We start from the raw sequence: 17,033 nt of genomic DNA, 5'->3' as shown, positions 1-17,033 counted from the left end.
TGCACCTTTTTTTTCTGGAGTGTTTATGGACTAATAAGTCATAGGGGGAAAAAATCCTTTGAGTGTAAGCACTTCTCCAAACCACCTCAAGCTTAATTAACATGCGGAGTGTAGTGCGGTGACAGAATTGGCCGCCCTCAATCTGCCTGAGCCACCTTCAGCTTTAGGCGCTGAGACCTGCAGGCTGCAGGCTTCAATAAATGTCGCTGGAGGAGATGATCACAACTCAAATTAAGTTATGCGCTAAGCTCGGAGGGCTTACATAAACATGTGATGGAAATATTAAACAACGACAAACTGGGGGGATAGACGGGGGACAAAAAACGGTGGTTAAAAACACATCCTGATGCAACTTTAAAACCATTTGAATTAGCGCAGTTGGGTGAATAATTTTCCCAGATGCTGAATTGTCATTGATGGCTGAACATTGCATATACACAATAAATCACCACCCCCCTGTTTTTCAGAAAGAGGTACTTAGTAGCGGTTGGCGTGAATGAAAAGTAAAATGCAGGTGGCAGAAGTAGCCCAAACAACAAGCACTGCAGGAACCAAGGGCATGTGGGCTATAGAGCTGCTGGGGAGGGGGGGGATGGGTGGCGGTGGGGATGACAGACTGCTGTTCAACTCCATTAGCTGCTATGTGAGAGGGGTGCATCTAGCAGCACACGACCTGTGAAGAATCTTAGATCTCACTCTATCTTGGAATGGGGATTGCCGCATTAATTCTAGGAAACTGTAATCTCTCAAGCAAATCAAATTACTCTCATTAAGCGCAAGAAGAAAACTGCCTCTGTAATAAGTATGTATAAAAAGTATTTATTACCAATAATCACCTCTTTAATATGAGCTGGCTTACAACGGCTTTTATTTTTGCTGATTAAGTTTAAAAAAGGGGGAAACAAGGAAGGGCACATGCTCACGGACGCATATACATGGCATTCACACACACACACGGAAACACACACGCACACTAATACACACCTCATGGAGTTTATGAGAGCGGTTGATACAGTGATTAAAGGGGAGGGTAGAGGGATACAGTGCTTGAGGGCCTTGGAGAGGACGTGTCTCACCTAGTCATAAAAACACACCTCTGTCTTTAAGCCAGCACCAGAATCGCTCTCCGCGGGTTCACTTGGAGGTGAATCGCTAAAAGAATTTACATGCAAAGTAGCACATGTCATCGCCCAGACGTAGCGTTGCACTGTAACTTGGCGTACGCTCACTGACCACCTCATATTTGCAACGGTTTGTGAGGTTGACCCAGGGCCGGCACTCTGTGAACAAGGCTATTTCTGAAACACGCACAGCTGCTGCTTGCTTTTTTCTTTTTTCCCCCCACCTTTCCATTTGCATAATTTGTGTATCTACAAGCGTACCTATTTCACCAAACAGTCAGCAGTATGTTAATGTTACGCATGTATGGTTTTCAAACAGTAAATAAAGCTAAATAACATTGTGGGCGTAATGACTCTGGCGGGAGGTGAAGTCTTCTTCCAGGATATGACATCATTCCACAAAGCACGAGCTGCCAACTATAATTGTCCTGCTGGTAAATGGAAGAGACAGATTTCCTGCAACCCCGTTTCTAGTATTTGATTCTTTGTTCACATAACCAATTAATTACATTTAAAAAAAAAAAAAGTTAACAAAAACACATCAAAATGGGCGCTAAAAACCATTTGCCTCTACAAAATCAATTAGGGCCGAGGGTCAGTGGGTCATTCATTTGCTGGTTCGGCATAATTACCTGTTTTTCTTCCCCTCATTTACTTCTTTATTCATCTGGGACACCGACGTCCCCGCGAACCAAAAGAACACACTTTGTGATTGTTCAAATTAAACATCGATTCCTGAGAGAAAACGTCTGTCAAACTACAATGCGCCAAAGCTAATGTGCTCCAAAAACAAAAAGAAAATCCCCTGAAGCGAAATGAGGGAATTTCTATTAGATGTCAGCCTACATACTGTACATTTCAATTTGACTTGTCCAATCAGGTAATAAATAAATATATAAAGACTGAATCATATTAGAAATCACAATTTGATCTTGCGGAATATGAATTAGGATGGAAATATGCTCAACAGCCTGCACCTAATGCCTCCATCTGATATGAGTGCTTGGCAAGAGGACAGGTTACAGCAATACTGTTGCCCTGTGGCTACAAATCACGGCTGGTGCTTCTTTGACTGTCTATCAAAGAGGCCGCATCCACTCCTGTCCGTCCTGTCTGCTATGATTCATTGTGGTTAGAAGGGAGAGGTGAGACAGAGAGGAGGAGGAGGATCATGGCTGACTATAGATGTTCTTTCCCTCTTTTGAAGAAAGCTGTAAAGACTTCTATAAACTGCATTGCTCCTATATAAAGTAGAAGGTGTTGGTCTTTTAATAGACGGAGGCATTTATCGTGTTTAACACATAAAAGCAGACTCAGTTAGTCCGCCTGCAGAATATCACATTAACACTTTGTAAACATCCACCCATAAAGATAATTATTTTGATTGCAAGACTCTTGTGGGGCTTTTCTTCCCCTCCTCAACATCTGGTTAAAATATGGGGCAAGTGCTGGCTTCCTGGCTCCCGCTCAGGTGGTTAAAATAGACTGCACACATACACATATAAATAGAGTGGTGGGTAACTTTCTTTTTTTTTCCCCCTCTAGTTTACAATTTTCTTTTTTTTTTCCCTTGGTGGGGAGTCAGCGAAAAAAGGCAGGAGCTGCGGCTCCCCACATTGCACCTGCCGGGAAGTGATCCTTTTCTCTCCAGCCAGAGAGGCTGCTGGGATACGCCAGGACATGCAGCGCGTAGCGTGAGCATTCAGCTCGATAGCTCCTCCGGGCAGGGCACGCGGGAGGTACAGAGGCGCACGTTTGCGGTTTTTCATTCATGAGTTATACAGCAAGCAAAGACTTGGAATCACCTGCGGACCCGATCCAAAGCAAACCTGCCTTTGGGCAAAATGCTTCATTCAGGGAAGAATCATCACTTCACTCAAAAAACTAACCATTTCAGAAACATTACTAATGTAGATTTTTAGCATCTCCTTGTGTTCTTGGTTGTGTAGTGGGCCAGACAGACGAGGAGAGGCCTCGCGAGTAGAACAGAGCAGAGGAGACTGTGATAATTGACCAAGATGCTGCTACCAGCGAGTCCCCCGTCACCTCACCTCCAAATCCCAGCGGCCCCGTTTTCAATTTAACACACAGGACTTGACCAGATTTCACTCATTGCAGGGCTAAGGCCCATCTTTGACACTTTTACATTAGAAGCACAGCTTTCTGCTGATTAAAAAACCTTCCCTCTGCCTCCCTCTGCCTCTCTCTTCCTCCCGCTGTATGGCGAGAGGTAATGTGAGAGGGGTGTCCATTTCCTGTCCCCCTCTTCCCTGCCCCCCACCCCCTTTCCCTCAAATCCACCACAAATAACTCACAGCCTCCTGCGCCTATCTTGATTTCACTCCAGAAGATAAGGACACCATTTTATTGTTTTCATTGAGCTTGAGTGCTAAGACAGAGAGCACGGAATTACTCTCCGATCGAGATAAATATACCGCAGATCGCTAATTCAATCCGTCCTCGATGCCGGTGATGTTTTGAAGAGAGGGCAATATCAAAAGATCGCACTGTGAAACCCGAATCTGGTGGCGCGATACCGGCTAGAGACCTCATCAAATTGAGAAGAAAAGCTAACTGTAACTTGAGTCAGAATTCCCTTTGGAGAGGCAGAGAGCTGGTACAATATGCCCATGTATTAAATATGGAATGTGCTTTTATGTGCATCCTTCATAGCTGTGATAGAAATGGATTTATAAGCGAATGGTCTAAATATATGTCATGATTTGGGCTCTTTGATGTTCATGACACAAAGGAGAGCTGAAAATGAATTCACAAGATGCGTGTGTGTGTGTGTGTGTGTGTGTGTGTGTGTGGGGAGAGCAGCGCTGCCCCTGGTAGTGATGGCGTGCTGGTGAGGGGCTGAGGAGTGGAGAGTATTTACTGATGTGGTTATCTTGTCCTGTGACAGGCAGGACCACTCAATCAGCCGGCGATGGCCGGGCTCAGGGAAGCATTACACACACACATCCCCATACTTCTGGGGAGGAGGCGTCAGCCAAGCCAAATCTGATCAACAAATGCAGTTCCCCTGTGCCACAGCTATCTGAGATGAAGATGATATTATGTGGAAGTGAGCAAAGTGATGGAGACAGTGGAGGGAGAAACCAAGAAAGACGGAGAGGGAGAGAAAAGGAGACAGAGTGAGACCTGAGGGTGGAACCTCCTCCCCTAAGGCTCGGCTTCTTAAAGGCAAAGTGTCTCTCTACTGGAAAGCAAGGGGAGATAACACGCTGGTATATTTTAATAAGAACCATGTGCCTCGCAACACTCCCTTTACCAGATCAAAGAGCCGAGCATTTATATGCTGGAGACAGACTCACATTAATTATCAAAAAAGTGGAATTAAAAAATAAAAACTTGTCTGTCCAGTAGAGTTACATACCAATTAAAAACACAATCCTGGCAGAGTCCAACTGACATTTCTAATGATTCCTTTTAAAAATTACTGACATGTATATGTTATTAAAAGGTTAGAGAAATTAGCATTTAGCAATGAGGAAAAATAAATATAGTGTTGAGTGTGCAGATAAGAGCTCAGTAATTAGGAGTAGGCACTGCGGTGGTGGAAAACATTTGAAGAATAAACCTGGACTAGTTTGCTTCTTTCCCTGTTGCCCTACAGATATTTTACATTATTCAATCCAAAATACCATCTTTCTGATTCTAACTTTTCTTTTGCATGTTAATGTTTAATAAGAGCCCTTGGCTATCTATGGGCACAATTATTAGATATCCGCAGAGAGAAATTGAAAAATTAATCATACTCTCAATTTTGTACTTCTCTGATCCATTGGAAATGGCTCTAAGAGCTGTGGCTTCTCCCCTGTCACATGTGCCGTCTAAACACAATCAATCTGCTGCCAGAGATGGGTTGCTTGTGCAACGGAGACAATTGCATCAATACAGTAATTAACTGATTATTTATATGTTGCCGCTTGTCCTGATACACCACAGCACTGATAGGCCTGTTGCAAGTGGTGATGATTACAGGGAGGTTTCTCTCTGGCCTGCCATGGTTAGTATGTGTTTAATTATACTAAATATTATACCAAGTCTGGCAGGACGTTGTGTCAATAGGTGCAGACAGAGATACGTATGTCCCATACAGTATCTCTCGATTGGCCATGAGCACATACTGTCGAATGACACATTAACACACTCCCGGAATTACATATAGTGCCATAATAACAGTTGCAAATACAAAATTGCCTCGACCAGGTGTCTTGTGCAGCCATACAACTCAATTATCCATGCGTGGGCCCTGTAGGTTTTCAATAATCCTTGTTTTGGCCCTTGCCATTACTGTATGCAATCTATGCTAATCTAATGTACTGAGTATAAAATATGCTAATGTGCAGACCAAACAGCATTAAGTTATAGTTGACAGAGGGCTTTATTCCGCACGCTATCAAGTTTCTAAGTGGCAATTTTGGCTTTTGAAAGGCACATATATAATAAGGTATTATGCAGAATAATGGTAACTGCTGTTTCAGTGCTGCTTAAATACTGCTGTGTGAATGCAATGTCCCTTACTTTTCACCAGGTGAAATTACAATTCATCATCACCTCTAGAGCATGCACACATGTGGATCAAAATATTTACAGCACAAGTAGAAAAAAAGGAAACTTTTTGTTGTTGATGCTGATCTACAAAAGCCAGTGACAGCAAACTGGGAGCCTGTTATCCAAGTGACCCCTCCAAAGCAAGAGGTAGAGAGGCCACTTCAGCCAGCCTGAAGTTGTCCTCTGGTGGGTGGCTGTATTTTAGTTCGTGATTGTTATTTACTGCCGAGACAAATCTAAAAGGAACGCATAATTGAAGGTGTAACCTTAATATATGGGTTGCAAAGTAGCCGATGAATGATGAGAAGCAGGGATAATTGTGTCTAAATATTGCAAGTTAAGAAAAATACAGATAGCAATGACTTGCCAAACATATCAAGCGATAATACTGAAGCATAATGTGGGCTAATGTGGCCAAAGGAAGTAGCAGAATTGTAAATTCAGTATCATTAGATAAAAGTAAACAACATTTGAGTTTCATCTGTGTTGTTTTAGAGCACAGGCCGGTCATCTTCCTGTAAGTAGTGTGCTGAATCAACACGCAATGTAAGGCATGCACTGATTACTGACAGATTACTGTGTGCTGATTAGTATAAAGGATGTGGTAACTTAGTATCTTAGGCCAAAGACAAGGTAGTCTGGTTTTTGACATTGGACAGTAGCAGTAAATTATAATACTGCAGTAACATCAAACAGTTGACTGCGTATTGGACTAAATCCCAGTTCACCTAAACTGTCCAATTCAAGCTGATGTTTAGTTTTGTTTCCCAGTGTATCACAGTTATATTAGTGGTTTAAAAAAAAACTTAGCATTGGCATCTGAGAGACATTACTTGTAATTTGTATGTCTGAGAACAAGGCCAGTGATGGGTCCTGTGTGCTCTGCATCTGCCTCCGCCAGTGCTCTCCTGTTGGACTTCCTCGATTTCCTCGACCATGCTTCAATCCCGACACCCCCCAGCCCAACCCATCCCACCCACAGACGCACACACACAAAGATGTGCGCGCGGAGCACCCCCGGGCCGAATGCCCTCCTCCCTAAACAACTCTTTCTTTAACATCTGCCCAGAAGCAGCACTGCTGCCTTTTGTCCACTCACTGTCTCCTAAGGCATGTCATCCAGCTCTAATCAAGCAGAAAATGGTCATAAATATTTCTTTCTGCTAGATTTCACATTCACATTTCACGCAGGGACATGATATTTTCCCCCTACCTCCAGGGAGTACCTAATGCAAAAAACAGTTACTTATATTCAAGGCTCATGTTCCTTCACTCAAATGCAGAACATATTCCCCCGTTTGCAGGGAGAAAACAAGGAAAAAAGGGGGGGAGGGAGACATAAAGGGCCGTCTTATTTGCTGTGCCATTTACTGGCTAGTACTTTCACAGCCATCCCATTACATCATGTCAAAGATTGTAAACAAGAAAATAACAACAGCGCATCAGAGACCACAGTGAGGGAGCGGCACACACTGTCCTGCTCCGGAGGTCTCTCTGCCGCCAAATGAGGAGTAAAAAACATTTGTTTTTACTGTCCGTTTAAATAATATATATCTTTTTTTTTTGTACAGAGAAAAGGGCTGCATGAGGATTTATATGAACCATTGTCTCTGGCCGGGCTAAGTATTTATGGCACACGCCATTCACAGGATGCGGAGGTGCCATCACTATTATTTATGACGAGACAACCCATCATGGCATATCATTCTCTAAATGGTATACAGCTATTCACCAGTGAATACCGACCTGTGCCATTTTTCTCTCAAATAGAGGCCATGTCACTGCTGAACGCGCAGCGGGGGTTGTTATTAATCACTGATACATACTTTGATGGGTGAATACATGTCAAACAATCAAATTTACTCTAAGAGACCTATACATGGAGTGGCTGTCCATGCATATTTACTTCAATGAAGGCTCATTTGATCATCAGCATCGGTGATTTATCATATTCCACCCCACGAGCCAAAAACAGAGCTGTCAATTTCTTTTCTGTGTCACAGGAAAAGGGACATACGCTGTACACTACTTTCAATGACAACTGAAATTTCTACTACTACTACACAGTTACACAAGATATAATCCTATACTATATAACTATGTTATTAGTATGTTCTTGTTAACCTACCTTACTTCAATGCAGAGCTACATATCCCACAGTTTGCAATACTGTTCAAAAAGGGCCAACGGAAACTAAACAGCAAAGAGGTACAGCGGGACAAACTGGCTGAAACATTATATCTTGATATTTTAAACCTTGAAATGTTGATGATGGTACAACAATGCAGGGGGTCCTTTAACATGTGGCATACAAACAGTTATCATTTACAAACATGTCAAAATATGTTCTATTTTTTTCTTCCTTAAAAGATGTAGATCACTTTGGATCAGTCTTCTTTTGACTCTTAAACTGTCCTCGCCCCGTCTGACAGTTCTTTCACATCACAAATGTTAAAGTCCAGTCTCATTTAGTTCCAGGCAGGTTATAGTTTTCATTTCTTTTCCTCAAGGTAAACAAATCATCTTTCCCTGACTTGATTTCAGTTTGCTATAGTAAAAAGTGAAAATAAAGTCAAAGGTAAGGTAAAAAACAAAACAACAACTCTGCTCTCCTTTCCTACTTTCCTCCCAGTTCCATCCTAAATCTAGTCCCTAATTTGAGTCCTTCTGGAGCTGATACACGGAGGGCACAGTTGTCACAGGATGCTCTGGGGAGTGATATCTGCAGTGTGCTAACAAACGGCAGCAGGTGGGAAACAGGCATTTTGCTACCATCACCTAGCTCCTCTTAGAACCCCCCCCCCCCCCCCCCCCCCCCCCCCCCCCCAGCCTGGCCAGGGCCTTGCAGGCTGACGCCAAGAATCAACACTGATGTCTGTTGCCCACATTGTGTCAAGAGATTATGAATAAGATATAAAAGCCAGGCGCGCTACAGGGTTTTCACATTAGCCTGGCTGTGTAGGTGGTGCCCTCTATGCATACATGTATACAAGCAAGTGCACATGCTTCCATGTGTCATGCACGCACATGCACACACGTTTACCTAAACACGCATGCACACGACACACACATCAACAATCTGCATGCACATACGGAGGCTCCAGCTCACGTGTGCACCCAAAAGATGCCTTAATCTGCAACAAGGATTAGGGCTTATTGAAACAAATAAGTGTTTTAAGAGGAGACAGTCCCAGTTTCAATTTCAATAGCTCATTTAACCCTTATCTGCCCAAATCCTTGGGGTCCATTCTATGTTAATTGGATCTACATTGCACTAGCATTGGGGGTGTTAACAAGCACAGCCTATGAATATTAATTACCCTGAAGTTTTCTGCACAGGAAAGACTTCACTGATACATATTAATTCTATGAAGTTTTTAAAGTAGTGCTCTCATTAAAAATGAATAGGCCCTGCGCTTGAATGTTTTCCCAAGAGGAATTGTGCATCCTTAAGTCTATCCCTAATAAACTGGGTCAGACTGGCGATCCTTAAAGAATAGCTTCTCCTTAAATTGGCATTATCATTCAGCTAAATGTAAACATTCCAAGCGGGTGAAGAAAGGGTTTTGTTGAAACAGTGTTTTGACAATGGCTATTAAAGCCAGTCATGTCTGAGCGTGTACTTTCCCAACCACAGTCTCCGGAGGCCCTGTTAAAACGGTTACTTATTTACAACACTAAACACACAAGTTGTTCAGCTAAACAGCACAAAATTACTCTGTGTGCCTGTGTGTGTGCCTATGTGTGTGTGTGTGTGTGTGTCTTGATGTGGAGCATTCAGAAGCAGTTGTTGGCACTACTTTAAATAAAACATTGAGGATGCATTAGTCCTCTGGCTAGCCGAGGCCTCTCTCTAAGCCATTTAATACTGGACTGACGCAGACGTGTTTCCCTGTCTGCCTCCAGCCAGCTGCTTCAGACACCTGCTCAAAGTTTAGAGTTGCCCACTTCAGCACAAACACGCCGGCCGTGGCCATCAAAGACCATCCGGGCGCCACACAATGAGAGCCACTTCACTCTTCCTAATGATACCAGCATACACTTGCATCATTTACATGGGAGGCATTTGTACGTGCACACGTCCTTGAGAGGTTTCCTCATCCACACATTTTTCTACAGGGACACGCAATATATCTAGCCTTAAAGAGAGACCACGTTTACACACACACACACACACACACACACACACACAAGAAACCAGATTAATATGAGGAGTCAGTTTAGGACCCGGAATCGGATGCTGCGTTTACATGTGTCTGCGACCGTCTGTTATTTATTATTAATTATTCTAAAACCCCAGTTTATACGCAACTGATCAGTGGTCAGTTTTTTAGCTAATATGTCAGGTAAAGAATCTGCTTGACGATGTGATGCTGGGGCATTGTTTAGCTGTCCATCTTTGTCATGCAGAAATCCACACTAATTCACACACTTGAATGCCACATCTGAAAAGGCATGATCTTCTCTCATTTTGGCCTTCTGTCCACACTAAGCCACTAACTGTTTTTTACACCCAAAAACAGAGCTTTTCACAAACGCTTTGTGTTTAGGGTGGACGGGGAAAAGGAGTGTTTTGACAAATATAACAATGAACTGTGCCCGCTCAGACACACTCAGGTACTGTGCAGCAGTAATAGTGAAAGAAAAACTTTGCAGCATAAAATAGTGATGTGACTCTGTAGAACAACCAGGCTGTGTATTACTATTACTACTACTATTATTTTGTAGCCTGGGAACCAAACGAGTCTGCAAGCTCATGTTTTATTTGCTCTGGCAGATGCGTCTGGCCCCCCTCCCGTTCAGACAGATTCTCAGCCCGGGTCGAGCCAATCGCAACCATTTATCTAATATGGGGCGGTTTTGATACGCTGACTGTACAGAGGAGCGCCACTGACGCATTTTCGTAAACAACCAAGATGGCTGCCAGTGATGTGGAACGTTCTGTTGAATCCACCACTGCATCAGTATTCAACGAACTGGATGGTATATTTTCTCTAAAAGAGGACAAACAACTGCACAAGAAAGATGTGTCCAGTTGGGTCCAGAGGCATTTTGGTCTGCGCCCGTTGATAACGCCCCTTAGAAATCGGAAATGAAATGTTTTAGAATTCAGGTTGATCTTAATCATGGACTTTGAATGACCCAGAATATGAATTCCTTTCATTTAAATGAGGTGAAACTGTGGAGTGGATGTGATTGGTGGGCAAACTGGACTGATTTGACCAATTCTTAATACCAGGTGGTGACTCTCATGTTCCTGTAGAAACCATAACAAGCTCATAACTCAAATGCATGTTAACACACTTTCTGTTTCTCTTTTGCGCTGGAATGAGATGGAAACTAAGCTGTGAGGTGTGTGTGTGTGTGTGTGCGTCCAATCTGATTACCACAATGTCAAACAACTCCTGTGATCCCCCTCCTGCTGCCCACATAAGCAGGGTGTGTAAACAGGATGTCGACCCGAGCAACAGTCAACTATTTTAAACTATGGCTTCGGCACACATGCAACCTGCGCTTCATCTCATCCCAGTTGGAGAGCGACGGCTGGAGGTAGACTCAACAAAATGGATGAGTTCACGGGCTGGCTGTCTTGGAAGGCATCCATAAGACAAAGGAGAGGTGCTGGGTGGTTTGCCTCCCAAACCCACTAACAAATACCTGAGTGACAAAAGGATTTGAAAAGCTGCACCTAGACTAAACAGGATTTTATGATTCAAGTGAGAGAAGCTCAAGCCTGTGTAAAAATAGTGGTGATATTTTCAGTGACACATGCTGTGTTTTTTTCCCCTTTAATAATTATTTCTTTCGACATAGCAGCACATCACTGTTCAATTTTAACCTCCATCTGTGTGATTATTAATCAGATCACACATCAATTGCCAGAACCAGCAAAGAAATTCAGCCTGTAATAAAACTGTCATGTGCTGTGGTATAAAGACAGATGTTGCCAGTTGTGTGATAACATAATTAAACTGTTCTGTGAGGAATTCCATAAAATTATTCAAATTGGACGAGCACTATCATTTTACCAATAAAGCAATTTGGGGCAATATGCAGTGTCATAACACTGATGTTATCCTCTCCGCCAGATTTTCCAATAAGTTGGAGCCTCGACACGGCCTCCTGTGACAATATGAACAGTATACATGAGGATACCTGAGAGCTGCTAGAGAAGGAGGAGCACATACAGCAAGACCGTGTGAACCCAGATCCTTTCGGCGTGATCTGCTCTATGGATGTACAAACTGTACGTGTGAGTGAGTTAGATGACATGGCTCAGGAAGGAAGCACACATTCATTAGGATAATGCACCACAGCTATTGGTCAGAAAGCACCCCGAGCAAAGAGGCCTTTATCGCACGTGTCGAATATTCAGCACTGCACTGCACAGATATAGAATTCTGCAGTAGAGCAAATACAGAGATGCTGGCAGGGATTCAATTCAGAAGTGCGGCGATAAGGCCGCGCTCTTCTTGTGAAACACCATATTTCGATCCAGGCATAGTGCTCTCTGCCTCTTGCCCTCAGCTCTGCGGCAGAATACATGCGATTAGCAGAGATCTGAGGCAGCAAACGCACTCTGACCTCCTCCCTGACCTCACCCTGTTAACTCTCTCAGCCTGAACATTAGCCCCTAAAGTGGACCGGACGCCAGAAACCAGCAGGCCCTGCACGGGCAGGCCTGGCCTTTGGGCCTCTATTCTGTCTGAGAAAACCGTGTGTTCATACATGTACTGTATATCTGTGTGTGTACATGTCTGAGTGTGCTGCGATGGCGAGGCTTATCATCTAGCACTGCCCCCTGAAGCCTGGCAGAACAGAGCTCGGGGACCGTGGCTAAGACGTGCATTTCCACCTTCTCAAGTCCCCACAAGGGACCGTGTAAGCCCCTGCATTATGCAAACAGGAAACCTGTGCCCGCTCAGCTCTTTCTGCGGCCACTGTTATGCGTGTCACTCTCTCTCCTCCCTGCACACGCAACGCGACGGACCTCCACCACGCAGCCAGAGAAGAAAAAAAAATACCCATAATTGGCTGGCCTTATCTTGCGATAACGCAACAAAGCTTTAAAGGCACTTGTTTGACAAAGCAGACTTTATGCTGGTTGTGTATGCAATAAAAAAAAGCAATTATTCATGTCTGTTTTATTTTTTTTTTCTTTTGAGATATTGTTGGGGCATATTTGTACAGTATCACTGAGCGGAAGAGACAGGCTGATATTTTAGAAATCACTCTAACTTGATTAAAAGGGCTCCCCTAAAAGACAGGATATTAATATTTAATGCTCTACAGTTGTATCAGTTGAACCAAATTTCAAGTGAAGGAATCACTTGCATGATTAAACATGTGAGATGTTATAAGCGCTTTGCTGAAATTGACCACACATCACAGGAAATATGCGTCCCGAAGACAGCAGCTGCAAAGCTAACACAAAGTCCCCCAACATCATTATTGTCACTGCGTGTTTATTTGACTACAACAGCCACGCAGCACAACTTCCTGTTACAAAATCGTTTAAATCACAAATCACAAAACAGGTTATTGCAAAACACTCCTCTTGCGTACTGTTGTTTGTTAATTTTTTTCTCTCCTACAGTATCTTCACTTCCTCATACGCATAACGTTAAAACCACAACTTCTGCAACACACAAACAAAAACACAGAGAAAACAAACATACTCAGCATACTTCTGGGGCAAACACACATGTTATGAATAAAATACTACATTCACGTTCTTAAAAAAAAAAAAAAAAAAAAAGGAGATACTCATTTATTATACACAAGCGACTGCAAACAACTGAGCGCAGCCTGAAAAAAAGCTACGAGGCGCACAACAAACATCTAGATGCACACCCAAACGTCTAAGCATTACAACACCACAGATATCACTTTGAGTTCCTCAAAAAGTGAATTCTGTTAAATTTCCACAGCATGTTAGAGAGAAAAAAGACGAGAGACGGCGCCTTCTTCTTTGCATCCTTACTCCTTAGCAAACAGCACTTGGCTTACTAATAGAGATGCTTAAATCAAGCTTATGGTCCACTTCCCCCAAATCTGACTAGTCTACAAGATGAATTCCCCTGTCAGAATCAAGATGATCAAACAGATTACAATTATTTCATCCCCCATCTTTATTAATGAGGACTGTCTTTCATAGTTATGTTCCCTAATAAGAATAAATGATATGCCACTGCCAGGTTTGTTGTTCCTGCTCACTCAGGGGACTCTCAAGACGTTTGCGCTTTGACTCTGAGAAGATTTTAGATTGATTTTTGCATCACCTAAAGAGGGTAATAGCATCTTGGATGTTGTGGAGAACAAAGAATGCAAGAAAAAAAAAAAGAAAAACCCCTCAGCGCGTCAGTTAGAGGCGTATTAGTGCAAGCCGCAAAAGAACTTAAAAGAAAGACTGTGAAAATGCCACAAAAGTAAAAAGTTATCAAGTAATTGAGCGAAGATCGTAATGCCCTGGGGACAATTAACATGGTTCATGGTGCATGAGTGAAAATCCTGGGTTCGTCTAATGGGAGAATAAAAAGACTGCCTGCCTGCCTTCCCAGTAACACTACCCTGGGAAGTAGCCTATCAAAGCCCAGTGTCGGGAGCTGAGAGTGAGACATCTCGTCCTTTGTCCCCATCCATGCGCCATTTATCATACACAACAATTAACACACCTCCCTCTGTTTCAACTCCAACCGCAGGCCAAACAAATTAACCGCTGGATTTGTTCAAGAGGCATAAAGCAAAAAAAGCGCTTGCTATTTACTACGTAGAAAGCAGAGAGAAAATGCGACTGAATTGGGAAGGAGAGAGCTGCTCGTTTTCCCTCCCTGTAAATGCCAGGGCAGATCCTGGAGAGCCGTAGTTCTTTGTGGATGACTCGAAAACAGGGACCACGCTTTGGGCGACTGGCTCTGTTCTAGCGGGGAGGCTTTATTTCCATCCCTTCTCGGTGTCAAGTGCACATCTGTGACACTTTTCTCTCCCTCTCTCCCCCTGCGTCAATTCATCAAAGTTGTAGCCCTGTTGTCTTTGCGGAGCGAATCAGAATGTGCCCCTGGCAAAGAATGAAGGAAAAGTCAACAGGAATTAAGTTTCAGTGCAACTGTTTACTCAACTGTGGCCTGCAGTTATTGAAATTTTATCCATGGTTTTGTGTGACTACTGCAGTAATGAATTCAGTATGGCTGTGATTTTCTCACTGACGACATGCTCATTTTGAGCTGGAAAAAAAAAAAGGTGGGCGGGAGGTGGGGTCTGGGACTGGGGTCTGGAGCCGGGGTAGTGGGGATGAAGAGCAGATCTGGTAAAGCCTAAAGGCCTAACAACTGAGACTGAGGAGCAGGACTGACACACCCTTTCTACTTAGTGACCAGCTAACACTTCTTCGCTGGTGTTTATTCCAATACTGTCCCACTTAATACCCTGAAAAATGAAAAACAATGAGGACATCTAGAACAACACATTTGGCCTGTGTTGTATGTCTCTCTAAATTTAGTGTGTGTAAAAGATTAAAATAATGAAAATATATGACTAATCACGATGCAAAAGTAATCACTTATGAAGTCATATTACTACTCAAGTGATATATAAGTAGGACTGAGCAATACACTTGAAATTAATTATCTTTCTTACCATGATGAAACGTATGTGCACAGCTGATTATGGGCTGCTGTGACCTGCGTATTGCATCAAGTGAGATGTCAAGCAATGACTTTTCACAATGCTAAGCTATTTAGGAAAAATGTTTCATACTTGTGTGTTGTCAAAATGAGATATGAATGAGTGTGCTGGTTATCATCAGTCCTGACAACAGAACTGCGTATCGCAGTGTCACAATATCATATCATCATAAATGCCGTGATTATTCTGCTGAAAGATGATAAATGATAACACTGAATTATTGCTGGGCTCTGTATGTTACAGCGTCATATCTCCCGTGCTCCACGCTGCAGCATTGTTGTTGCCCTCCCTGCGCAGATGCTGATGGATGTGCTGTGACAACAGACAGCGGCACAGGGCCTGCGCATCATCACCAAACAGCTCCTGACAACAACCCCAGTCGTCCTGTCGGGCAGACCAAGATAGCAGAAGACACGCTGATCTTTTCAATGTTGTTTCCTTAACCACGCTGTCGTGTGCCACACATAACGCTGACACCAACAGAAAGAGCTTGTCTGTTTGCCTCAAGTCTGAGACGGCGAAAAATGTTGCGAGCTTCGCCGACGATGACGCCGGCGTGCATCTCCGCACCTAACACTTAACACCGCAGAGTGCGGCATTAGTTGTGAGTGTGAGGCGTGTTTACAATGAGCCAGGGGAAAATGCTGTCATCCCATTGGATGTCACGCTTTCTTAACTGTCTACAAAATCCTGTGGCACCTACATACTTAAAATATGTCAGAACACCATGATGAATATTTTACCAAAATGCAGATGCTGCATGCTACGATAAACACGCTCACAACCAAACACAATCACAGAGAGCACTTCCCCTTCTTTAAATATTCAAAAAGGGCCTCAATATACATAAATAATAATAATAATGTGTTTATGTAGTGGATTTACTTGGTGGAATTAAATATTAAGTGGCACTTTAAGAGAGGGGTCGAGCCTGCTGATGACATGGCGTAATAACGCAAAGACAGGTGTGAAAGGGGGACTGGTCTACCTGGTGCTGCTGGAGATGCAGGAGGTCAGCTGCAGTCACCTCCATTGACGGCGTGGCGCTCTTGGGACGTCCCTCCCTGGGCCCGCCATCCACGCTCGCTGCTCCATTTTGATTGGCTGGTCCGTTGCTCGTCGCCTCCGTCCCAGATTCTTGCATCATGACTTAAAAACCTGAGAGGAGGCGCGGAGGAGAGAAAACAGGGACAGAGACAGAAGGAGGAGACAGGAGAGAAGCAGCTGTTAAAACACGCAGCAATGAGGTCGCATTTTAACTCTGGGCCAAACTATAAACATCTGTCATATCCTTCCCACACAATTTCATTTATTGCAGGTTTCCCTGTTGGTTTGTGCTTCCCCGTGTCTTGTTTGTTTGCTTGTAGCATATGCAATGAGGCAAACACACACACACACACACACACGCTCTCAGAGAATAATGAACTGCTCCATTGTTTTGTCTTTTCCGGTGCAGATGAGTCCATACTGGGCTGGAGAAGAGAGGGGGGGACTCAGGTTTTGTTTGTGTTCTCCATTATGGGGCATATGCAGGGGTTGGGGTCCAGCACACATCGGAGAGGAACCCGACCTGAGTTGAGTGAGAGCAGAGGAGCCCAAGAAAACACTGGACCTCCAAAACAAAACACTTTCTATGGAAATGGATATATTTACTCGCATGGCTCC

General features: G+C 43.5%; 1 protein-coding gene across 7 annotated transcripts in view; it reads right to left on the bottom strand.

Annotated features, from left to right (window-relative positions):
- The window catches only part of foxp1b (forkhead box P1b), a 76,540-nt gene extending 60,025 nt beyond the window's left edge, over nucleotides 1–16,515 (bottom strand). For all 7 annotated transcript variants that reach the window (XM_070901937.1, XM_070901936.1, XM_070901935.1 and 4 more), the window contains exon 1: nucleotides 16,357–16,515. In XM_070901937.1, the coding sequence (XP_070758038.1) occupies nucleotides 16,357–16,515 (159 nt within the window). The remainder of the gene's footprint in view (nucleotides 1–16,356) is intronic.
- Nucleotides 16,516–17,033: the final 518 nt, after the last annotated feature.

The sequence above is a fragment of the Enoplosus armatus genome, chromosome 3 (assembly GCF_043641665.1).
Source record: "Enoplosus armatus isolate fEnoArm2 chromosome 3, fEnoArm2.hap1, whole genome shotgun sequence".
NCBI classification, from domain to species: domain Eukaryota; kingdom Metazoa; phylum Chordata; class Actinopteri; order Centrarchiformes; family Enoplosidae; genus Enoplosus; species Enoplosus armatus.
The sequence above is the reverse complement of the archived record's forward strand: the minus strand, read 5'-3'. Positions and strand labels throughout refer to the sequence as shown.